This window comes from Apodemus sylvaticus, chromosome X (genome assembly GCF_947179515.1).
Source record: "Apodemus sylvaticus chromosome X, mApoSyl1.1, whole genome shotgun sequence".
NCBI classification, from domain to species: domain Eukaryota; kingdom Metazoa; phylum Chordata; class Mammalia; order Rodentia; family Muridae; genus Apodemus; species Apodemus sylvaticus.
This window is the reverse complement of record NC_067495.1, coordinates 131,942,835-131,969,194: the sequence shown is the minus strand read 5'-3', so window position 1 is coordinate 131,969,194 and position 26,360 is coordinate 131,942,835. Positions and strand designations below refer to the sequence as shown.

Sequence of the window (26,360 nt, the reverse complement as noted above, 5' to 3'; positions counted from 1 at the left end):
CATTTCTGGTGATGACTTTTCTTTTTGATGCGAAGACTTGAAACCTTGACATCATCTTTGATATCTCACACCCATATTAATTGTCCAAGTCCTGCAAATCTGTATAATGTTTCTTATTCTTATCCCTTTGCCATACCATGTATGCCCTCTATTTGTAGACAACGGGATTCTGAACCATTACTGAAATGATGCTGCAGTTGTCTGTTGGCTAAATCTTAGAGATCCCTACTGTGTCTTCCCATCATCACTGCACAATGTAGTTTTACCTACCCTCAAAAGTCTCAGTGCAGGGCCATTTTATTTCATGAACCTCCCCCCTGAGATGCAATTGTTCTTTGTTTGTACCACACTATCCTATAACTGGATCAAAATTTGCATTCTTAGCAAGGTCTCCCAGTGATTTGTATGTGTGTTAAAAGTTTGAGAAAAGCTTCCAAGTACAAGTTAGATGAGGGTAAGAACTGTGCAGTGTACTTGTTAGAAACATACATTAACATCTTAAACATAAATTAGCATCCTTGTCATTTTCACATCTGTGCTTGGCCCATTCCTTCACTGAAGTGGCCTTGGGGACCTATATATAAGGTATGCACGGGGGAGTGGGGAAAGAGGAGCAGAGGAAGGAGGATGACAGATTGGAGGAGAGGGAATGAAGGACGGAGAGAAGGAGGGAGAAAGGCTGAAAGATAAATGACGATGGGGTAATGAACTAGCCATAGAGAGAAGTGGGGAGAACCGAACATGCAGGAGCATCTCATGTCGCCAATGTGACTACTTTGGGGAACACCTCCTTTGTAGCAAAAGTGATGTAGCCAGGGACAAATGTCTCCACTCAGGATTTTGCTTCTTCTCTAGGGGGATGGAATGGGTGAATGGTTTCTTGTTTTGTTCTTTTGCTGGCTTTCTGGGGTCTGTCTGTCTTCTCTGGTCATCTCCATAAGTCACTGTAGAACTTGAAAGGTTTCAAAGAGCCATGGAAGAACTGTACTCAGAGTCCCCAACAGACCGTTCTATTTTCAGAAACAGATTTTATTCTTTGTTTTCAAGTACCAAAGTTTATTTCTGAAATAAAGATTTATTTTCCCCACTGTAGTCTGAAGGTTTTCTACAAATGTTAATTTCTCAAATCTAAGTCATTTCTTGGCTTTGAAATTTGAGTGCCATGGGTCAATTTAATAACGTTACCTAAAGGTTTTTCTCTGGGGGGGGGCACTTCAAAAGCCACCAGATTAGTATTTCTTTGTTCTTTGAGGAAATAAGTTTGCCTCATTTCACAAAACCTGAAGGTGACAGACGCTGGAATCCAGTCATTTAGAGTCTTCCTTCAACATTATCCAGTTTTATTTTCAAGTTTGGTCCTAATAGCACTGACTACCAACTGTCACTCAGGGGTAAAATTCCTGAAAATCTCACCAACACTTCATAGATCAGTGCTAATGAGCAGCCAAGTTACTTAGCTAACACGCCCTGGCTAAGGGAGATGAGGGGCTTTACACACCTCCAGATCACAAGGGTCCTTCATCTGTCTGCTTTCCTCTGCTTCCCTTCCATCCTCACTTACTCCCTCAACTGCTTATAATTTAAAACAGAAGGTATTTTATGGTTTGCTATATTTATTGAATGGTTTTGTGTTTCTTGTTCTCCTAGGGAAAAAAAAGGGTGGGTGTACCATTTTGTATTTTCCTCTGCGTTGGGTTTTAAATTGTATTTCCTTTTTCTACAGCTCCTGATTTTTCTCCCTCTCTCCCTCTCTTCTTGTCCTCTGCCTCCTTCTCGTCTGCCTGTGCCCAGTGATTCTGCCACATATTTGATTTGGGTACTTACTTACTTCTCTTGGGATATTATGAAATTTTGTTCCTTATTTAGTTTGGAAGTGAAGCACTCTAAAATGTCCCTCTTTCTAAAAATCATGAGCATTTAAAATGTTTTTTGTATTGACAGAACAAGGTTATGTATATTTGACAAGTAGCTCATGAATTGGTGTATAGCTGACATTATCTCTCACTTTATAATTTTCAGTGAAGGTGGTTTGCATCTTTGTTTCTAGAATTCCCTCTTTTTCTGGGCTGGAGAGATGGCTCACTGGTTAAGAAACGTCCCCCACAATGCTTTTTCTTTTTCTCTAAAGATAAGGGAGCGCCTTTGAAATCCTGCTAACATCTGTTAGAACTAACACCTACCTTGTAGGTTAACCAAATTAACAGTCTGCTTCTCCCTAATGACCTTATCACATTTCAGGGACCCTGTTTCACTTGTGGGGTTCAATTGTTTCAGTCTCAACCCTGACTTCAGGTTTGAGATTGTGTTCCAATTGGACTGCTCTGTGATACTGTTTCTTTGTCTTTATACTTATGGGGATCTCTTGTGTGTCTTGTATCTAGTATCTCTTCCAAGCTTGGCCAAGGTTATGAGGTGATGAACTATATGTATAAATATTTAATATGATAAGTTAGACAAAATGTGCTTAAAGAAATTCCAATCTTTCTCCTGTTCCCCTCCCCACAGCTTGCAGCTAGCTTGCTCTCTCTCTCTCTCTCCCCCTCTCCCTCTCTCTCTCTTTCTCTCTCTCTTTGTGCGAGCAGAGTCAACAACAGTTGCTTTATCTCAGATGTTTAGATTTGGAGGACATTCTTTTGAGCTTTGCTTGATGGACACAGTGGAATGCAAGCTTTCGAGTCAACCAGGATCATCAAAATGGTAGCGCCATGTCACAGATAACATTAATCTCTTGTCCTGTTTTTTTTCCAGCTGGTTCCCTAGATTCCCCTAAGCCAGAAGGTTTGAGGTATGAGATTGTGTGTTTTTAAAGAAAATATTATGGATAAAGACTAATGTTCTCAAGTCAGGAAGAACAATTAGTACCATTCATTAATCAGGGACCATGTTTTGACTCTGGGTCCTGGCTAGGAAATATAAACTGTGAAAGTCACACATATATATGAACCTCAGGCAAATTTATGACTTGTCAGCCTTTTAAGGTTAAATTCTTAACCCCCAGATCAGGGCTGGCTTTATATGTGGACTCCAGCACATTCCTCTGGGCCACTGAGCACACCCCCTCCCCAGCCCTTTGCTTAACAGCAGCTCTTGGCCTAATGAGCAAGAAAGATTTCTGCCTCTTATCAGCTGCCTAAGGAGCAACAGCAAGGCTGATGTACAGAGTTTAGGTCAAAACTTAAGTTCTTGAACTGAAAATATACAAGGTTAGTTTAAAAACCCCAGAAATGTGGTCGGTATCTCTCTAGTCATCAATACCTGTCAAGTAAAGCAGGCAGACACTTGAGTTCAAACAAATAGTAATAGTTGCCAAAACCATGAACAGTCTAATTAAGTTTCCTAATAGTTCCTTCCTTCTTTGTTTAGTTCTTCTATAAATAGCCTTCCTATATTCTTTAATGAGCTTTTTTGTGTGTGCCTGGAGGTTGTTATGTTCATTGGGAGTTTTTGATTGTCAGATGCTGATGATGATGAAGGTAAAAATATTTATAATTTTGGCTCAGATTTTAGAAGGGGCTGCCAGAGGAAGGCAAATAGCAGTACTATGTACTACTTTGGTTTCTTTCTGAACTGGATTTTTGAATGGCTGTGAAGTCAACTTGCCATGAAATCAGAGAAGTCTTTGTGAAAAAGGAGAAAAAGTGCCTGGTTCTGAGATCTGCCTGGAATCCAGGCTCAGACTCACACGGAATAAATATTTTAGGATACTCACTACACATCATCGTGAAAGCCCCCTGACTTTCATCTTCTGTGTTTGCATTTTTCAGATACAATGATGAAAACATTTTTTTTAAGATTTCGTTGTGTTATTGAAAGTCCTATTTACATAAACAGGCATTGTTGTGGCTTAGAGAAAAGTGTGGGGTCCCATTCTTTAGCTCCTTGTATATCTGATGTTTTAGCCTAAGCAGCTTTTCTCATTTAGGTAAGCAGGGTAGTTTGAAATCTCAGTTCACTAGATAATTGAGTCTCTTCTTCTTAACTATTTCAGGCATGCAGGTTGCTCTCTTTATAGTAAAGACCCTAAAAATCTAGTAATCTCCTCAGGCATCCATTTGCTAATAAAATCTAGTGCATTTTCAGGGGTTAATTTTCATTACAATTGTATGTTGTCTTCCTACCCCCATGCTGAAGAACATTCTGCTATCTTTTAGAGTCCGGTTTCCTCACACTGCAGAAGCACACTTTAAAAAACATCCAAGAATCCTTCTGGAAATACTAAGTCTAAAGGAAATTTAAATGGATTCAGATTCATGCTCATTACACAACTTTCATTTAGAGTTTTTAATAGCCTTGTCATATTTCTTGGAAAATCATATGCCAGACTTTGCCAGATTTGGGTTTCTGCTTTGAATGAGAAAGAAAAAAAGATTGATAACTAAAGTGTAGCCTGAGTATCCCTATTTTGTCCTTTACACACACACACACACACACACACACACATAAATAAAATAAAATAAAGAACCAAAGTTCCAAAACAGCCACCCGCCAAAAATACCTCAGAATTCATCTGGTACATAGCTAGGCAGGGAAAACTTTAAAAAAAAAAAAAAAAGAAAGAAAGAAAAGAAAAGACCTAGGTCTCTTTCACATCTGCTAGTCATTCCAACTGGTGTGACTTCAATTCAGTAAGTTTTTATTGGGCACCTGTGGTGGGGGTGGTGCTAATAATCGTTAACATTTATTGAGCCAGGCACTATGCTAAGCCTTTTACGGGCAACATCTCACTTAATCCTCACAATAGCACTACCAGGTGGTACATCTTTTCCCTCCATTTCACAGATGAGGAAACCAAGGCTTAGAGAGGTTTAGTTCCTTGTCTTTGATCAAGCAGGCACACAATGAATTCAACCCACTTCTTTTTCACTCTGGTATCCCATCCCTTCCTTTATTGTCATGACAGGTGAGAATTGTTAGGAGACTAGTTTTGAAAATTGAGTATATATGAGATGCTAAGCATTCAATGTCAAATACTCTATTATTCCTGCTTTTGACAGGGAAAGGAGATGTATAGAAAGATGAAGGAAAGGAGGACTGCATAGAAAGACCAGTGCCTTGGACTGGGTGAAATGTTGCCTTCTGAATGCACTCTTGTAGCCTGGGGCTATAGGCATCTCTTTCCTGCTTAGTGAAAGTGGTTCTTCCAATCAAACTCCCTAGGTGCTTGTGCCAACCTTTTTCCCTCGATGCCTCAGCCCACTGTAGCATTAGCTATCTTGAAACCACCACTCCTTAGATATGCATGGTGGGGGGATGGTTGGCTCCATCTTTCCCATGTCACTATTTCTGCCTTATTTTCAATTTCATGGCAAGAAAGGCTCAAATTAAATGAAGCAGATATTCCTGAACCAGATCCCTGTGTCTCAAGAGCTGGAGGCAAATCCTAAGAGTGGCAATATGCAGGGAGACTGTGGGTCCAGACAAGTGTATTCAACTAGATCTGGACTCCCAAGAGCTCTGTTTCTGACTCACCCACAGTTTGATAAGAGATTTAACTTCCCATTGGGATATTTTTTGAGATTTTTCAGTAAAGTTATGGCAATGGAAAGGACAAGCCTCAAGTCCTCTGTATGGATAATTTATATTGTTTTCATAGTTTCTAAAGAAAGCACCAAAGAAAAAAGAAAAGACTCTTACATTTTCCTCAGTTTTAGAAAACATTTGGTTCAGATGAAAATGAATTCTCTCTCTCTCTCTCTCTCTCTCTCTCTCTCTCTCTGTGTGTGTGTGTGTGAGTCTGTGCTCTTGAAACCATATTCTTTGGCTTTAAACCTCAGCCTTCCAATCTTATAGTTGGTCTGCAATGTTTTCCTTGTCAACTGCCTTCTCTAGCACTTTCTCCTCTATTAAATCTCTTCCATAAAAAGGGGATATCACCAGATTTGGACTTAAGCAAAATGCCTGAGGGTGACCAATTAGTGAGAAATTTGATTCTTACTACATGGTTGAGTGTGGGGAGGTAGAAACACTGTCCATTCCAGCCCTTTATGTTCTTAAGTTCTGGGACAACTTTATGGTGAAGACTGATAACATTACTGGAACATTTACCCAGTTATTCCCCAAGATGATATAAATGCCACAGCACTGGAGCACACCCAGTCATTCAGATAAGCTGAAAGATGAGAAAAATGAAATGATTGACAGCAGTACTTCTCGCATAGGGTTAGAGACAGCATTTGGTTTTCTTTTGGTTGCTGTCTGCTTAGATGTAGAGTCTGTGCTGCACTAACAAGGCAACCAACTCCCCTTCCCATAATCTCTATCCTAGGGAAAGAGGAATGATATAATAGAGGCCGCAGATTATTTACAGTGGCTGAGAATGTAATTACAAGGTGCAATGGCTTGAAACTGAAATGTAGGTTAGCCATTAGAGCTGGGAAAAGCATCTTCACAGTAAGGACAATTGGGCATTGGAAAGATTTGCCAGCGAGCTGGTTAAATAGCATCTCCAGAAATGCTAAGGAGTAGGGCAGGGGAATGTGAAGAAAAATTCAAATTCAGTGTTGGGCTCAAGTCCAGACTCATGGGCAGCTTTCATTACTGCCCAGCTTCCTTTCTGATTATTTAATTGCTAATCTCTTGAAAGAGATTTTTTTCATGTATCCAAAACAAGCCTAATTTGTTAAGCACTAGATAACAAATGCCTTTGAGCATTGAGAAGGAGGCATTTGGATTGGTTCCAGTAGCCTCCTATTGGACTTTCTGCAATATGGGCCAACAACTGAGGCAGTGTTGTTGTTTTTATTATTTCACTTCTGCAGGGCTTCTAAATCCTTATATAAGTATTGCAGTTAAAGGACAATTTGTGTTATATTAGTATTATTTATCTTAGGGATGACATTAAATAGAATTTGTTTTGGTCCATGTTCCATTTCATCTTTTACTTGATCTTTACTTTTGTTCTTGTTGTTTAATGCACCCCCTTCCCTGTCCCTTATCCACTCCGTCTCCCTACCCTCTTGTCTTTGCTGGAGGCAGGTTCTTAAATAAACCCATTTTCTTCAAGCAGGAAGGTCATATTCAGGAGTCGTACTTATCGGGACAGCACTCCATGAAATAAGTGGCAGATCAGCCTCAGGATGAAACATTTAGACAACATTAGGCTGATACTTTCCTTTAGGTGACGTAGAAGAAGAGATAGCTTATGTGTCCTAGGGCTGCCACAACATGGTGCCTTCAATTTGATGCCTGCAAACAATGGGCTCTGTTATCGACGGTTCTGGAGATCAGAAATCCAAAGGAAGGCTACCACGCAGCATTGCCTTTCTAAAGACCCTGGGGAAGGAATTATTCCTTGCCTTTTTTGGGCTTCCAGTGGCTCCTTTTCTGTGGCTATATCCCTCCCAGCTCTGCCTCCAGCTTCACATGTCCTCTTGTCATGTGTCTTTACCAAGATGCCTAACATTGGATTTAGACTCCACCAAGGTAATCCAGAATAACCTCATCTCCAGATTCTTAATTATGTCTTCAAAGACCCCCCCACCCCATTTTTTTCCAAGTAAGGTCACAATGACAAGTTCCAGGAGCTGTGCATAGACATATCATTTTAGGAGATAGCACTCGACCATCTGTAGATTCGAGCTTTCTGGGTCCCCTTGAATCACATCATCTTATGGGACCCTGATACTCAAAGGGAATTTGTTCAAGGGACGCTTAAAGTAGGTTATCAGATGTCGGGGTTTTCCCAAGAGGGATGTGCATAGTACCTGCTGTTAACCCATTTTTTTCACATGATTAAACTGAGGACATGGGGAGTCAAAAAGTCATTTTGGATCAAAAGAAAAGAGTTTTGAAGCACAATAGGCTACCATGTTATTCAGCATAGATTTTTGTCTTATGACTTTGGATTTTTTCCTTGAAAAGTCTATTTTCTTTCCTAAACACTTTAGCCACAGGAAAGCAATTACTGCTTATTACGAACCTGAAAAGCCTTTTCACAGGATCTGCGGGATCAAGGTGATGGTGCACTTTTGGTGTGCTGCAGCTTCCTACCTCTTTGTGATTTGCTGCAATACTAGCAACAGGGAGATTTGTAAGCCAGAAACATCTGTGAAACAAAAGACTGCCTTTTTAGATACAAGCTCAAAATACAGATATGGTCTGCATACACAGTGGTTAATATAGTTTGTGCAGATGAGACCTTCACTGTAGAAAGAGTTTCATACTTGCTTGTGACAAAGGGACAAGTTCCAACATTCCTGGCTATGGAATGTCTATTTCTCTTCTAATGGGGGAAAACTTAGGCATGTAATGTGATGAGGAAGTATAGAGAAATCACTAGAATGTCACCTACTGCAGAGTTGCTTCAGTGATCTCTGATATGGCTCTTCAAATTGTGTTTGAATGCCTCAAGAGACAGGAGTCATATCGTTGACTGTTCACAAGTCCAACAGTCAGCATTTGAGTGTACCATAGACCAGGCTCCATTCCATTGCTTCACAACCTGTGAGTCACAACCCCTTTGGCAAACTTCTGACTCCAAAGTTATTTACACTATGATTCTTAACAGTAGCAAAATTACATTTATGATGTAGCAACAAAAATAGTGTCATAGCTTGGGGTCACCATGCCAGGAAGAACTGTCTTTAAAGGGTCACAGCATTTGGAAGGTTGAGAACCACTGCTCTAGACCATGACAAGAAATGCAGACATGGTCAAGATACAGTTTGGGCCCATGGACTTGTACAGCTCATAGCAGGAATAAGACTAGAACATCAATGGGTGCAGAGCTTAGTTTGCAAAGTACACTATCAGATAGGCACAAAGTGTATTGAAACAAATCAGAGATATCATACCTCCTAGGGTTTATTCAGAGGGAAGGGGAAATTTTTATGAAAGAGGTACACGAGGGAGACTTGGTGGGTAACACATTAATAACTGAAGCGGAGGGGATAACAGCCAATGAATGTGAGCAAAAGAGGAAGCAGGGCTTGCATGGAGACATTCATTTTGGAAATCTTAAAGAAGAGTTTAATTTAGTCCTTGCAAGCATGTTGAGATGTAGCTATTGCCCACCTTTTTGAAAAGATAAAAAATCTGGGGTTTAGAGATGATGTGATCTGCTCAAGGTTCCATATGAGGCTGTTTAGTGGCCAATGGCTGTTGTGTTATAGCCTTGTCTGCTTTGTTTCAGTGTCTTTCTCTTTGCCACTGCATGCCATCCTATAAGGAAGCTGACTGTCAAGAGATAGCTGCTAGAAATACAGATCCATAGAGGGGTATGCTGTTACCTAGTGGATTGCAGTGCTGCAGAGCCCCACCTGTTGGTATTGCTTTACTTCCATATCCATGTGCTATTGCAAAGCTTTTCGAGTGGAGGAGAATATAGTCTGCTGCTTCTTTTGGGTCCCCTCAGTATCCCATCTCATGCAGTTAGTGAACACTGTCTATCCTGGGCTTGCAAAACATCAGCTCCCAAGGCCAGACCCTTAGAATAAAACCAGGCCTAGATTTGGAAAGGCAACTTGCCTAAACTCACAGCTGATTTTGCAACAGAGCAGATGATAACACTTGATCCTTGATGTGAAAGAATCCCTTCCCCAATGGTGTGATCTTACTGTGATTTCATAGAGAAGGAAGAGCTGAGCCCTTAGGTTTAGACTAGGATATTGAAATTCTCTGCTATCACTCTGTTTCACGTGTTTGAAGATTGCATCTCAAAAATTAAAAAGAAAAATTATCCATCTTTTGAAAGACAGGATCTCAGGATCTCAGCTACTTATCTGTGTAGCATAATAATTAGGGAGTCACTAGGGGAGACAGTGAAATTACCTTAGCTTAGTTCCTCTGGAAGAAATGTAAACTAAAAGAATATTCTGCATTCAACCTCAGAGTGAGTGCCATTGTTCTTCAGTCCAACTTTAGCTTCGTTCTCCAATTCAGTTTTCATTATATTAAGGGCTTTGCTATCGTTTACATAGCCATGGATGTGTGTGTGTGGCCTTCCATTATTGTAAAATTCATCCTAGTATTATCAATGAATCTGACGTATTTCTTTTCAACAGAAGTCTCTTGATGTTCTGGCATTACCTCCCAGTGAAAGGGAAGGGCCTCAAGCCCAAACCACAATCAGTCCCTTGAGATACAAATATGAGTCAGTGAAAAGTCTTCCCCTCAAGGAACTTAAGTCCAGAGAAGGCAGATAAATATAACTGTGAGTCTAGTTCGAATGTGAGAAATATCAATAAAAGATGGAGTGTGTCATGGGAATTCAAAGGTCTAAAACTTTTGGAGTCTTTTTTTTTAAAGATTTATTTATATATGTGAGCACACCGTCTCTATCTTCAGACACACCAAAAGAGGGTATAATTGGATCCAATTATAGATGGTTGTGAGCCACCATGTGGTTGCTGGGAATTGAACACAGGAAGGACCCTTAGAATGGGTAGTCAGTGTTTTTAACCACTGAGCCATCTCTCCAACCCCTGGAATCTGTCTTTTTCTGTTCACAAGAACATTCTCTACTATGGGACTCCAATCAAAAGGCAACTAGGGGTGATGGTGCAATAGGGCTCACATGACTTCTCCTTACCTCTCATTTCCATTCTAGTCTTGCCAGGTTCCTTAGAGTGCCGAACATTCCACCTACATAGAAATCCCTCATACCCTTGCTCCATTTTCTTGGAGAATTTGAAATAAATAGAATGATTGACTAGAAATGGACTGGAGAAATATGAAATTAGGGGAAGAAAGAGATTGGCGCAGGAAGTCCACTTTGGAGGTCCTGTCATCTTTGCAAAGTGAAAAGAGGTGAGGAGATGAGGTAGCAATGGGAAGGGGAGAGTTAGGGAAATTTATAAAGTGGGAGCAGGAGCTCAGTGTTGAGAGAACAAACTGCTGTTGCATACATAGGACCAGAATTCCGTTCCCAGAATATGTTTAATGCCTGACAGCTGACAGACTACTCTTCTGGCCACCATGAGCACTGCACTCCTACACACACACACACACAAACACACACACAAACACACACACACCCCTTCATCTATATATACAGATAGAGAAATTCTAAAGCAGAATCAGTTGAATATCACAGTGCTTGGCAGGTGAAGATGAACTGAGATATCTAGAGTGATAAGAGGTCTAATTAGGAATTCTTAGAATAATCTATGAACTCTAGAGCAGGGACCATGTCTTGTTCATCGTATTGCATTGGGCATGGTTCTTGGCATTCTGTGAACAATTTCACAAGTTGGTAAATTGAATATAGTCCATGACTTTGTCTTTCCAGAGTTCATGTCTACTGATGGTTGGGTAGGTAAAAGAACCACTTTGTGAGGAGTGTGTGTGTGCACACACACACACACATACACACACACACACAGAGATCTGGGGATTTAACTTTTCCTGGGCATGAAATGATAGGCAGTTGGCAGTACAGATAAAGGTAATTCATTCTTTATTTCTCGAGCCTAGAGAATGGCTTATCTCTAGGGTTGCTTTAAACTTCCAATACTCCAGTGTAGTAGCGACATTTTGGCCTGCCTTTTATAGAAGCTGAGTCTATGGCAGCCCCAGGCATAGTCTTTGATTTCAAGTTTGAGCTCTTGATATCCAGGTGCACCCTCTACAAGGTCATGTTCTTTCAGGCTAAATAACCTTCTGCTGGATTCCCAAAGATCATTTCTTTATCAGCAATGATCGCTTTCCCCAATGGTTTCAAATGCAGCCATTTCTTTCATCTGTATTCCTAGCTTGATTAGTGAGAAATTAATGAGCATGTAAGATTTGATTTAGATAATGATTAATTAGGGGAAAAGGTGCCATTCTAATAGCAAGTCACTATTATATGCTAAGGAAATTAGTTAATTTTTTGGATGGCAAATTGACTTGTCCTTTGTTAAAAACATCCTTTTAAAATACCTGATACATTTTATATATAATTTTAATAAACATGTGTTAGTTTCCTTACAAGTCATGAAGTAACCAGGCCTTTATATCATTAAGTTCTTTTGTCCAATATTGCCTCATGATAATATTGCTTTTTTATTTTCAGCACAGTGTTCCTTTGTTAGGAAAAAAAAACACTGCTCATAAAGCAGACCTTGACAATGAAATGTGTCAAATCATCATACATACTCACATATATATGGAAAAGATTTCAATTTTCATTGTTACTGAGCCCTGACAATTTTTCTCTGTTACTGTTTGAATATGCTGTATCTGCTCTTAGAGAAGCATAAGAATCAAGGTCTACATTTCAAAAATGACTATTTTTCTGTTCTTTATGTGCTATTTAATATGATTTTGACAATTTATTGTCATTAGTTAAATTTGTAGACTCATAAAATAATCAACATATAGAACATAATAAAGGTAATTAGAGAATCAGAGGACTTGACGTGACCTTGGGGGCTCACTCTGCCCATCTATCAATTTCAGGCTATGTGACTTATCTTCCTAGACATCACTCTTTGTCATATTATGCTCCTTGCTTGAAAACCTCTAGTTGTTCATTGTTTGCCCTGGGGTTAGGCCCATAGGTCTTGGTCTGCATTCAAGGCCTTTCCAATTTGGACCTTTCTTACCTGATTAACTATAGCTTAGATTGCAGCCTGTCTCTGGACAAGTTGGCCTGTCATCTACTCTAGTGCCTTTCGAAATCCCTCCTCTATGTTCTAACTCAAGCCCCAGGTCCTTTTGGAAGTTTCCATTGATCCCTCCCTGCCTCCTGGGGTGTCTGATGAGTACTCTCTTATCTAGACAATACTGTCCCATTACATATTTTAAAAACCAACATTATTGATGTATAATTTGTAAACAATAAGATGTGCCCATTCCAAGTCATGACTTTTGACAAGCATGTATAAACTCTTCCAGCTACTGCTTCAATTAAACTATAGATTATTTTCATCACTTCAGAAAATGTACTGCATATTTTGTCACATAACCACGGACCAATTTAACTGTTCTCTAGTTATTTTGGGGTGTGAAAGTCTGGTCTCCACATGAATTTAGGCTTCTTTTTTATTTGTTTAATTTGAATTAACACTTATTGGAGATTTATTCTGTAACAAGAAGGCTAAGATATTTCTTTAATCTATGAAGTGAAGAGTGTCAGTATTCCCATTTTACAGATGAGGGCAAAAAAGCATATAAAGGTCTAGTAAGCTGCTCATGCCTGCACAGTTGGTAAATGGCAAGGACTAGACTCTAAGCAGTTTGACCTATGAAACAAGAAGGACTTTTACCTGTTCCTGATGTTACCGCTTTTAATAATACTGGCTCCCTATCTCGGAATAAAATCCAATAGGACTGACATATTCACATACACAGAGAGTCATGTGCACTGTCAACTCTATGCTGTTAATTATGGCCAAGGAGTAGAGTTTCTTACTACTTAACAGCCTCGGTGGAGTTGGCTAAGGAAGATTGGGGGCAGTCGAAAATGTCAGGTCTTTACTTGGAGGCAACAGAAAGCAAGGGCTGGGCCCAATGGGAAGAGCACAGGCTGACTGTCAGGAAGGTTGAGCCACAGGTACCCATGTTTGGAGACATCATCAGATGTCAACGTAAATGTACACATCTAAAGAGAACTTCCAGAGGGATAGCTGTGGTTAGCTTCTGGGAAAAGAGTGCCAGGGACAGGTGCCCAGATTGAAGATCTATAAATATAACTCCCCAAGAGATGACGCTGCCATGCTTCAGATATCCCTTTTCAGTTGTAAGACCTGAAACTGGATTCAACTTGCAAGAAAGACTTAAGGTCAAAAGAGTTAGAAATATATGCGACATACTTCCTGCAAATGAAACATGAATTTGTGTATAGTCAAGATACTTGGAAATTGCTTTTATGGTATTTTTCCAAGAACAAAGTTATATAATTACACAGATCTAAAGCTGTCAGAGACATCTCCACTACCCTGATTTTTAAATATAGGCAGGCAAATAGTTCTTGTTAGTCTACAACTCTCATTAATTCAATGGTAGGTACATCAGTTGAATGAGATCACTGAGGCATTGCAAAGGAGATGAGAGTCCCTCTCTGCTCTTTAAGAAACTATAATGTAGCCAGGCGGTGGTGGCACACACCTTTAATCCCAGCACTCTGGGAGGCAGAGGCAGGCGGATTTCTGAGTTTGAGGCCAGCCTGGTCTACAGAGTGAGTTCCAGGACAGCCAGGGCTACACAGAGAAACCCTGTCTCAAAAAACCAAATCCACCCCCCCCTCAAAAAAACCAAAACCAAAAACAAAAAAACTATAATGTAGAGAGTAGAGTTATATCACTGCTCGACCTTTTGGCTAAGATCAAGTGTGGAGAGTAGACTTATAGTATGAAGATATTTTTTTCATCCTTCAAAATAAATGGAAGTTAGTAACCCTATAATGATTTTAGTTATTATTTTTTAGCATTTGAGAATGGAAGTTATTAGGTCTCCCTAAATTGACTTCCTCCGACTTATTTGAACAATGAAGTCTTCTACTTATTGCCATGTAAGGATGTATTGTTTGTCACACTTTCCATTCCCAGGTGAATTTCATCCTTTACACAAAAGGGATGTGAGTATCCGTCTTTGAAAGTTTAGCCCAGAGTTACTTTTCTGTTTATTAAATGGTAATGTTTCCCTTTAGCCTTTTGTTTCTCATGTGCTTAAAGAATGCTTCCCTATTTATTAAGTCTTTTGTTCTTTGTTTAAAAGTGTGGGTATTTTGTTTGAATATGTCTGTGTACCACATGCATGTAGTACTAATCTTAGCCAGAAGAGGGCAATGGATCTTTTGAAATGGGAGTCCTCAGACTGTTGTGAGCCACCATGTGGGTGCTGGCAATTGAACCTGGGACTTCAGGAAGGGCAGCTAGTGCTCTTAACTACTGAACCAGCATCTATAATATGTTTTTTTTTTTTTTTGGCATCTTATTTTTTCAATTGATCTTTTGGCTTTTGCCATTTCAAGTGTGTAGTATAACCATTTGCCCTAGGATTTACTTGGTATTCATCCCACTTAGGAATCAGTTCTTAGAGTAAATTCTTTAATTTAGTTGATGAGATTCCCTCTAAATTTCTTCTCTATTCCTTTTTGCTTTGTTACTTTCCTGGAATTTCTCATAGTATTGAAGTGGTTAAATTTCAGTACTATTAGTTCATTTAGGCAAGTTGCTCTTATGTTAAATTTGTCATGAGGGTTTTTTGATGTTTGTCAATGGATTATAGGAAATTTATGTACAACAAAATATTTTTTCCATTAAGTGTATATTCCCTTTGATAGGAAATTCTGAATCTTTATCATTTATGATTGTCTTTATTTCCTTGGGCTTGTAGCCAACTCTTGGTCCCTAAGATCAATTGTTCTGGTTTAATTGATTTACTGGGCAGTAATAATTAAAACAATGTAAATATTGCTATATATCCACATTGGATACAAATATACTTACATCTTCATAACATTTGGCATCGTTCCTGAAAAGTTTTCATTTGAGCTTTTATTCCTTTTAAATGGTTTTAGTTAACCTGCTGAGATGACAAGGATTCCAAGACTTGGCTGAGGGATAGTCTTGCTATCCTAAGTCACCGTATGGATGATCATGCCAATAGCAAATCAAACTGGTGTCACAGTAGCTTAGAATCATTCTTGAACTTCTGCAGGTACATTGAACCACATTTCATTACAAGATCTTAGCAACACAGCACTTCATAGAAGAAGAAAAAAATTAACCCTATTATTTTATCCCTCCCATAACCAATGCTAGTGGAAATGGTTGCAATACTAACAGCTAGCCACCCTGTAGCAATTGCTTAACCATTCTGCAAAACTGAAAATGATCCCCAAGGCAAGTTTAGAAAAATGCAGGGCTTACTTTGTCTATGACAGTTAATTTTATGAACTTATGTAAGTACAGAGAGTTTAAACACACATGATATAGTCATTAAATCAAACCCTGTTAAATGATCAGGGACTTGATACATGGAAAGGTTTACTAAATAGAGTCATATCCCCCTCTCCCCCCCAATCTAGGTGTGTGTCCCAACCAAACATGTTTAAATTTAGATTAGCCACTCTTCCCCAAGGGGGCTCTTTCCCTTTTTGGTTCAGTAGACTGCATCAGTTTCCACTCGTAGAATAGCATAATGTTTTGTAATTTCATGTAGAAAGAACATAGTTACAACTAGCCCTGATTCCTTTTTGTGTGTGTCTGTGACTATAATCATAAAACCTTTAAGCGTAGACTTTATTTAAAATTGGTTTAAGGCTTGTATATGAGATTGATGTTTATAGGAGATAAATCTGAACTCCATGTCTTCAGATCCCAACTTGTATTTTGCCATTAAATATCTCCTTTCCTTCCAGTAGTATAAATTATGGTGCTGGATTAGGTTTGCTGGTAAGTATGATCTGCTCTCTCCTTTACTGCTTTTGTCAGTTCTTCCCTTCTGTAAAGGGAAGTGAAGAACTTGTAGTCAATCACTTGGATTCAACAGTGATGACATGAGAGATACAGGATGATTATTTTCATTCTTAAATAAAGAAAACTTAGACACATGCATTAAGGCATCAACTACAATTATTCTGAAACAACATGGTGTACTAAAATGACAATTTCTAGTAACTGAGGGCTAACTAGTCTCGCTTTATTAAATTTCAAAACTTTAAAAAAGGTATCTAAAATTTCCAATAATGCTTTTTAATGTCACCAAGATTTATTGAACCTTACTTTCCCTAGGACTTTATGGAGTTGGGCAGAAGTTATGAATCACATATATATTTTATCATCCTAGTGATGTTGATTTATTACATTTATTTTTTAGGTCTAGGGATGTATCTCTCTTAATCAATTTAGATGATGAGGTTCTCTTGGGCAGGGGCAATGTTATACTTCCAATAATTAGTACCATGCCTGGCACATACATAGCAATTTAGATTGGGTCACTAGAAGAGCAGATGGCAGGTGGACAAGTATGTGAGCCAGCATGGGAACGGATGTTCACTAGGCTTATTAGGATAAACAATTGTGAAGGAAATGAGGGAGGTTGCTGAAGGAGGATGAGAAGTCATTGGTGCAGAGTGCAGGTCTCTCCCCCTAGGAAGGAGGGACAAAAAGGAAGGGTTGTGTAAGAAAACCCCTAGCCTATAGTGCAAAATTAAGGAAGTTTTCAAAATGGGAGTCGTTACCCTAAGGCCCCCTGTGAGCAAAGTTCTATGATATACAGGACCTTATTGTATCTTTGCCATGTGCATTCATGAATGAGTTGGGAGCCACCCTTAAGGATTGTGGCCTCTGCACACATGGTGGTGAAACCAGAAAGCAGCTCCTGGGCTACTAGTCAATTACTCCCCACAGTAGGAGAGGCCAGATGCATATTTTCATAGCCACATGGAAGGTACTCCATAAATGCTTTCTGAGTAAATGAGGAGTTGCATAGTAGAGTGTTACCTTATGTGTGAGTTGAGGGGTTCGAGCCACAGTTACCCCTTGCCACAAACAAAACAAACAAAGCGAACCCCCACAAAAATCAGAAAGAGAAAAAAAAGCAAGAGTTGGAGATGGAAAGGGGGATTGGATTCAACACTCATTAAGCATTAATATTTACCCATGTTGTGGAGGATAGTGTCATGAGATCCTTCCTACCTCGTCCATCATACTTCAGTATTGCCTTCTGGCAAACAAGCTTCATGGAATACCAGTTATAAATCAGAATGGTCCTTGCTGCCAACATCTTCTGTATCTCGCTTGCTTTGAGGTGTAACTGCTATGTATTAAATAGCAAATGCTTCACGAGTACACATTGACAGTTTATACTTGTACACCACAATCAGCATAATGAAGGTGTCCATCACTCCAAAAAAAAATCTCCTCACTGATCTTTGTGATCCTCCCCGTTGTCCTTTTGTTTTGCCATTTATCCTTATACAGCTGCCACTAAACTGCTCTGTCTATAGATGTGTTTCCATTTTATTGTGCCTTACAGAAATGGAATCGATGGGTTTGGGTTTCTTGGTTTGTTAGGATGTAACAGGACTTCATTCCTGTATGCCATTATTCCCTTCCATATTTGTATTATATTTTATATAGTATTCATCTTCACTTGACATTTTTTATCCATATTTGGCTGTTTGTTCTCCTCAAGAGTATAAATGCCACGAGGGCAGGCCCATTGTTTCATGTACGCTGTTTTGTGCACTCTACACTCATCGTGATTGGCATGTAATAGCAACCAAATAAATATTTGTTGACTCTTGTAGACCTTTAGTTAAAACGGTAACAAAGCTTTGATTTGATATTGATGTTTTGATTATTTTTTTCCTGAAGAGCAATATTAGGCTGGCTAGACATATTTCACTTGAAATCATAACTGGGATTTAAAAAAATTTTCTTGGGTTGTGTTCATATTCGTAAATAACAATCAGGAAAAATAAATTAGAAGAATGAAGATTGATATTTTACAAGACAAATTAAATGTTGGTGTTCAACAGCCTGTACTTGGTGCTGCTATAAATTAGTTTCTGTAGAATTTATGAGTCAGACCTCAGCAATTAGCTGACAGTTATTCAAAAGAAATCAGCTATGAGGGCAATTGGATGAACTGAGATAAACAACATAATCAAGACCTACTGTATTTAAAAAGAAACTTGTTGTTTTGTCCTGTTTAGGAGATATTTTCCGCTTACTGAAACATGAATACCTTATTTGTTTCAGGATCAGATTTGCAAGTATGTCTCCCCAAGGGCCCAACATGCTGCTCAAGAAAGATGGAAGAAAAATACCAACTAACAGCACGGCTGAACATGGAACAACTGCTCCAGTCTGCCAGTATGGAACTCAAGTTCTTAATTATTCAGAATGCTGCCGTTTTCCAAGGTGAGTTTGGGGGATCATTTTCGATGTACTGTTCAATGGCATCATTATTTGGGCACCGGGCTTTCAAATGCTAAATATAATTTATAAATTGCCATTCCAGTATGCATGCTTGATATAAAAACCTCCCAGTGAGAGACCCTGGATAAGAAACACACAGTTTTTAAAAGGAACTTTATTTTCATCTCTGAAAAAGTGGATAGTATTAAAATTCATTGTCTAAGGACATTTTGTTTCCCTGTATGCAAAAGGCATAAAGCACTGCTGAAAAAGTCAATGATACTTTTCTCTGTCTATTAAGACTTTTTTTCAAACCTCATGACCACCACCACCACCACCACCACCACCACCACCACCACAACAACAACAACTGTCATAAATTCCACAGCCAGTTTTCTTCCAGAGTGAGTCAGATACCTGTGCAACATACACGAACTCCTTCTGACCACTGGGGACATTTGCATTTAAGAGGAAGAGGCTGACTTTGTTGGCCAGCCAGTTTGTAGTTTGTGTGTGTGAGGTGTGAGTGCTTTCCTCCCCTCTCCTTTTGAGTATCACTTCTCACCATTCTTGTTTCTCTATGAATTGCGAAAGGATGGGAAATAAGGGATTCCACCCTTGGTAATTTACAGGAAAACACTTATGGGTGGCTCTTTGTTACCTCCGTTTTATAGATGAAGATGAAAGACCAGAATGGTTAGGTGATTTGCCAAGGCTACCCACCTAAAATAAATGGTTAAGGCAAGATTTGAATCCAGATTACCTGTTTTTTATGATTTTTATCCCCTATCTTAGGCTACCTCATGTGGCTAGGAAAATTACTTGTGAATATGGAGATTCTCTTCCAACCCTTCTTTAAAGTTGTATTGGAGGGTTACTGTGGACAGGTATATACTTGGTAGTATGGGTGTGTACACATGTATGTGCATGTGTGGAGGCCAGAGGTCAATGCATGTGCATCTTTCTCTATCACGCTCCACCGTTTATTTTTTGAAAGAGGGTCTCTCACTTAATGGGAACCTTACCTATTCAACTAGGCTAGCTGGCCAATGAGTTTTAGGAATCCTCCTTGGTTATTCTCCATCCCCAGTGATGAGGTTAAAGGCCCACACTGACGTTTTCTGTGGGTACTGTGTATCTGAACTCCTTACTTGATCAGCTGAACTGGTCCCTAACCTGCTTCTCTCCCTTCAAAACTAAGATTATTGAATCAACTGCCATTTGCCTGTAAAGGTAGGCTTGGGGTTGGAACTAATACTTCTGACTACTTGACATTCTTAAGATTCAGAATAGCGACACCTTTACAAGAATTAACCTCTGAATTATAAGGTGGGTCAATTATACCTTATTTTTGGTATTTAAAATGAAATCCTTAGCATTAGCTAAAATGTTGTTCAAATTCGCTAATAAAACATACATTCCCAATGGTTTCTTGTGTCAAAAGCCTAAGGGGATATTGATGTTAGGTTCATTATATGAAGTATAATACAAAAGCATGAAATCTTTGTTAACCTATTTATGCAGTGAGGCTCCCGTGAAGCATTTGTTGAGACTAACAATTTAGTGATAGAATGAATAATTCAGACCAGTTTAAAAAATACATGCACCACTCATGTACTTCTTAGATTGGTTTTGGAGTTGATACACTGGCTGGAAGTGGAGTAATAAGTAATGTTACAAGAGGATTGTGTTGAGGTGGACAGATGAAACTTAGTCTTTAAGGTATGGAGGTACTTGATGAGAATGGAATATTAGTGACTTCTTTCACTCTTAGAATAACCAAGGCCCCCCATGTTCCCTTGCTACCATTGCCTGCTGAATTGCTATGGCAGAATGACTGGTATTCAAGTCTTCAGAGCCACTAGTATTGCTGTCCATCTGAGGGTCTTTGTCGTTGCAATTCTTGTACTTGTCCAGTCTTGTGCTTTGCATATTGTATTTTAGGGGACTGGAACAGTATAAGACTAGGGACAAAAGTAAGTCCTGACAGTGTTTTGGATTGGTGTCCAGATATGGCTGCTATAGTATAGAAGCTGAATAGTAGCCGAATGAGCAGGGGGTAGAATGCAGAGGCAACACCTACTACTACTTATGTCCTCTCTCTGTTTCTGTCTCCCTTACACAAATACAAATGTGTGCACACACATTTATTTCTAGAATCACAGGGATAGGCAGAAGAACAACCTTAGAACTGGAGCATGGGGACATCCTCATGCTTGTACTCTTACTGTCATGCCTACTCCTTTATCTCTTTTCATTCTGTTTTTTTTTTTTTTTAATTTTGGTGTGCCTCACTTTAAAAAAAGCCCACAAGAGAAAACCAACCACAATCACAGACCTCACGGCATTTATGTTATGCTTGGAGAAGCATTGACCACAAATCCTTTCTGGAACAAACATTTTGATGAGAGAAGGCTTCAAACAAGGCATCAGAAATAGACATTTGCTATGGAAGCTGGGCATCTATTTCCTGTTTCTCACAACTACTTATTATTCCCGTGAATTGGGATTGAGGGGCACAATTGTTTTTGCTCAAAACTAAACATCCATCCCTCAAGATCCTGGTAAACCAAATTATTGAGAAAATTGCCCTACTACTTTGTTTATGTGAAATTCGATGTGGTCGTTTTATGAGCTATTTTCTCCACCACGTGCAGGTGGAGTAAGCTCATCTTAATCTTGGCCTAGATCCTCAATCTCTTTAGGATTCTGTCAGTAGCCCTGATTTTTTTGGGGGGGGTGGTGGTGGATTATAGCAGTGAGAGCACTTTGGAGCTCTGTGCACAGTTCCATGAGCAGTCCTTACTGCCTCGATTTAGATTTTATGTCTTTGATTGCAGGAAGCCTTTGCCCTCACACATGAGCCTGGGGCCCTTTGCTACAGTGGTTGGAGTGCTCTAATGCTAATGCTGTTTTGATAATGATTGAAGCATTAAAAAAGTTGTTCTTTATCCTCAATCTTTGCATTGCCTCGTTTCCTAAATTTAATTTACTTAGATGTGCTTAGGAAAATGGGGCAGCACAATCGTTTTTTGTTTCTGCTTAATTAATTCTTTTTGAGAAACTCCACTGAAAGTACATTTTCCCTTTGCTTTCCCTTTCTTCTCCCCTTCTTTATAATAATTAGGATAAAGATAATGGTGAAGATTCAGTAAGTGCCTACTGTATGATGCTTACTTTTACATAATTATCTCATTTAATATTCCTAGCAACCCTATGGGGCCCGTACTGTAATCATCACTAGTTTATAGATAAGGAAACTCTAAGGTACCACAGTGCCTCCTAAGCTATCTATCCTATGACTTGATTCTTCTTGCTCTCAAGCAAAACAAAAGTACGAGGCAGTGGGATTTATGGTCCCCCTGAAGAAAACATGAGATTGAAGTCTGACATTTTATATCTCTAACACCTCATCTTCACGATTAGAGTTCTGTTCTCATTCGTGGAACTTCATTATGACATTTCAGCCTTACACTATCAGGAAATCTTTAGGCATATGTCCAGGTTTTTTAATCAACATTGAATGATTTTGGCCTTCCCCAAGGTGCCAGGTGCCAGTGATGGAGGGAGAAAGGGCTCTTTAGAATGCATCAACACTATGCTTTTACTGGAAGTTGACTGCCCCACAACTTGAACTCTTGATCAGAACGAGAAAACTGTGGTTTAGCTGCAAACATCTCTACATGATGTGAAATGCCACAGAGCTTCTTCTTATGCAGTTAGCTCATCCGAGAGCTCCCAGGGTCCTTGATTGGAGCCTGCTCTACTTGTTAATGTACAGTCTTTCCAATCTTGATTTTCTGACTTTCTAGCTTTCAGTGGAGAAGCAAGTGGATGTGTGGCAGAGTGTTATGGAGAGGTACATATGCACAGTATGGAGCATCATGGAACAGTAATAGTGGAGAACATAGACCTGGAGTCAATGACTCACTAAATGGTAGTTAGGGGCATTTATAGAGGGTTATATATGTACCTGTTATAGTAACCACAATCATATAGAAGGCAATACTGGTGATTGTTAAGCAATCTGGGAAGATTAGGTTCCTTCTCCTTGTCTTAATACTTACATTTTAAAAGGCTTAATAACTAACTTTTATACCAGAAGAATGCTGAATTCATGCCAGTGAGGTGGCTCAGCCGCTATTGGTGCTTGTCGCCAAGCCTGATGGCCTAAGTTCAATCCATGGAACACACCTGTTAGTTGTCCTCTGACCTGCACACATACATGTGCACACACACGTACACTCATAAGTGTGATGGAAAAGGGTTTCTTTTTCAAAGAATTCTTTTCAAAGAATTTCAGAATTTCAACTGAATTCAGAGTTAGAAAAATACAGTCTAATTCAAGATCTGCATTTATAGTTTCATGGCTTTGGAGACATTTAGATTGGATTATTATGCCAAATCTATAAAATGGGGCTAAAATTCTAGTCATAGAGAAACTTTACATTGAAATGTCTTCCAATACACACACACACACACACACACACACACACACACACACACACACTTTATGAAGACTGCTCTTTTCTATCAACATTTCTATTTCTATCCCAGGTGGTGGTGCCCAAGAAACTATAGGGGCAATTGACCTCTGTGAAGATGGACATCATGATGTACTTAAGCACCTTCTGCCACAGTTAGTGGTTACAGTTTCAGGTGACTCCAGAGCACCAGACCCTTTAAAAGGCAGAGGTGCTGAAGTCAGGTCCTCATGCTTTCCCAGTTAGCCCCTCCCCCAGGTGCCCAGGCCACAGATGAACTTCATTGTCCATCACAGTGGAGGCAAAGGAAGGCGGAGCCTTGGGTTAGCTGGTTGTTATCCAGTCTTGGAGGATTTGCTTTCAATGGAGGAGCTAGGTAGAAAAGGATAGGAGGAGGGCAGCAGTTTCTTCCTGCTTTTCTTTCTTCCTGCGGTTGCTTTCTGCTGGGTTTCTGTTTCTATCTGCACCCATTCTCATCAGTCCTGTCTCTCCTGCTCCCCCAAATAAAACTGACCTTGGTTAGAACGCCCTTTTCCATCAACTCTAACCAATTTCTGCTCGAAATAACTGGATTTTTTTTTTTTGAACGGTGGGATGTTATTTAAGCAGATTATTTATTTTTCTTACTTCACAGTTAATATGTGACTAAATAATTGCTTGACTGTTGATAAACATGTTTTTGTGATTCAATCATTTCTTAATTTAGGTTTTCATGATGTGCTGGGTGTTTTAAGTGACTACTGAGCAATTTTTCTCCATTTCGAAAATCCCACCCCCCTTAACTAGCTCTGCTTAGGCTGAGCCCCACTGAGTCTGAAACTGTTAACTGCTGACCACCCTGTCACAGCCCTGTCTTTGTTGAAAACAGTGTGCCTGAGAGAATAATTACGTTGATGTCTAATCAGAACTTAATTCATTTGTTGGAGCTAAATAGAATAACATTCAATTGAATAGAAGAATTTTAGGAACACAAACCCTGACCACGAGTGAGGTTATATATCCTCAAAAATGTCAATTATTAATCAGCCCACTCGTCGTTCAGCAAAGCTCTGCTAATCCCATTATAACGGGGAAATTTCTCATCAGAACACAGAAGGTGCTGGCTCTAATTAGAGGACATTTTTTATGGCACTGGCTCAAAGAGGTATTTTGGTTCCGAAGGTTTTTTTATGCAATTGTTTTAATTATTAGGGCTATTAAAAAAAACTGGAAACCCAGTGTTTAAAGTCAGTCAGTTTTGGCCTAAAAACTTTTGGATTCCATTTGGTTTTTAAATTGCAGTGGCTTTAGCTGAGCAGGAGCTGAGGGAGTTGCAAACCTTTCCTGGGCCCTCTTATTGATTTAGGAAAGTCAGTCATTAGACTGAAAACTGTTTAATAAAAAGAGCTTAGACAAATGACCCAGTGTGCAAGCAGAGACTATTCTTTTTTTTTTTTTTTTTTTTTTTTTTCAGTGTATTTTTTTTGTCTTTTTTTTTATTTGATATAATTTATTTACATTTCAAATGATTTCCCCTTTTCTAGCCCCCCCCCACTCCCCGAAAGTCCCGTAAGCCCCCTTCTCTTCCCCTGTCCTCCCTCCCACCCCTTCCCAGTTCCCCGTTCTGGTTTTGCCAAATACTGTTTCACTGAGTCTTTCCAGAACCAGGGACCACTCCTGCTTTCTTCTTGTATCTCATTTGATGTGTGGATTATGTTTTGGGTATTCCAGTTTTCTAGGTTAATAACCACTTATTAGTGAGTGCATACCATGATTCACCTTTTGAGTCTGGGTTACCTCACTTAGTATGATGTTCTCTAGCTCCATCCATTTGCCTAAGAATTTCATGAATTCATTGTTTCTAATGGCTGAATAGTACTCCATTGTGTAGATATACCACATTTTTTGTATCCACTCTTCTGTTGAGGGATACCTGGGTTCTTTCCAGCATCTGGCAATTATAAATAGGGCTGCTATGAACATAGTAGAGCATGTATCCTTATTACATGGTGGGGAATCCTCTGGGTATATGCCCAGGAGTGGTATAGCAGGATCTTCTGGAAGTGAGGTGCCCAGTTTTCGGAGGAACCGCCAGACTGCTTTCCAGAGTGGTTGTACCAATTTGCAACCCCACCAGCAGTGGAGGAGTGTTCCTCTTTCTCCGCACCCTCTCCAACACCTGCTGTCTCCTGAATTTTTAATCTTAGCCATTCTGACTGGTGTAAGATGAAATCTTAGGGTTGTTTTGATTTGCATTTCCCTAATGACTAATGAAGTGGAGCATTTTTTAAGATGCTTCTCCGCCATCCGAAGTTCTTCAGGTGAGAATTCTTTGTTTAACTCTGTACCCCATTTTTTAATAGGGTTGTTCGGTTTTCTGGAGTCTAACTTCTTGAGTTCTTTATATATATTGGATATTAGCCCTCTATCTGATGTAGGATTGGTGAAGATCTTTTCCCAATTTGTTGGTTGCCGATCTGTCCTCTTGACGGTGTCCTTTGCCTTACAGAAACTCTGTAACCTTATGAGGTCCCATTTGTCAATTCTTGCTCTTAGAGCATACGCTATTGGTGTTCTGTTCAGAAACTTTCTCCCTGTACCGATGTCCTCAAGGGTCTTCCCCAGTTTCTTTTCTATTAGCTTCAGAGTGTCTGGCTTTATGTGGAGGTCCTTGATCCATTTGGATTTGAGCTTAGTACAAGGAGACAAGGATGGATCAATTCGCATTCTTCTGCATGCTGACCTCCAGTTGAACCAGCACCATTTGTTGAAAAGGCTATCTTTTTTCCATTGGATGTTTTCAGCCTCTTTGTCGAGGATCAAGTGGCCATAGGTGTGTGGGTTCATTTCTGGATCTTCAATCCTGTTCCATTGATCCTCCTGCCTGTCACTGTACCAATACCATGCAGTTTTTAACACTATTGCTCTGTAGTATTGCTTGAGGTCAGGGATACTGATTCCCCCAGATTTTCTTTTGTTGCTGAGAATAGTTTTAGCTATCCTGGGTTTTTTGTTGTTCCAGATGAATTTGATAATTGCTCTTTCTAACTCAAGCAGAGACTATTCTAAGGCCACCAATGAGGTGAGAAGATTATGGAGGTGAACC

General features: G+C 39.5%; 1 protein-coding gene across 1 annotated transcript in view; it reads left to right on the top strand.

The window, feature by feature from the left end:
* Gpc3 (glypican 3) overlaps positions 1-26,360 on the top strand; it is a 333,506-nt gene that overhangs the window by 11,837 nt on the left and 295,309 nt on the right. The window contains exon 2 of the mRNA XM_052171490.1: positions 18,633-18,794. Coding sequence (XP_052027450.1) covers positions 18,633-18,794 — 162 coding nt within the window. The remainder of the gene's footprint in view (positions 1-18,632; positions 18,795-26,360) is intronic.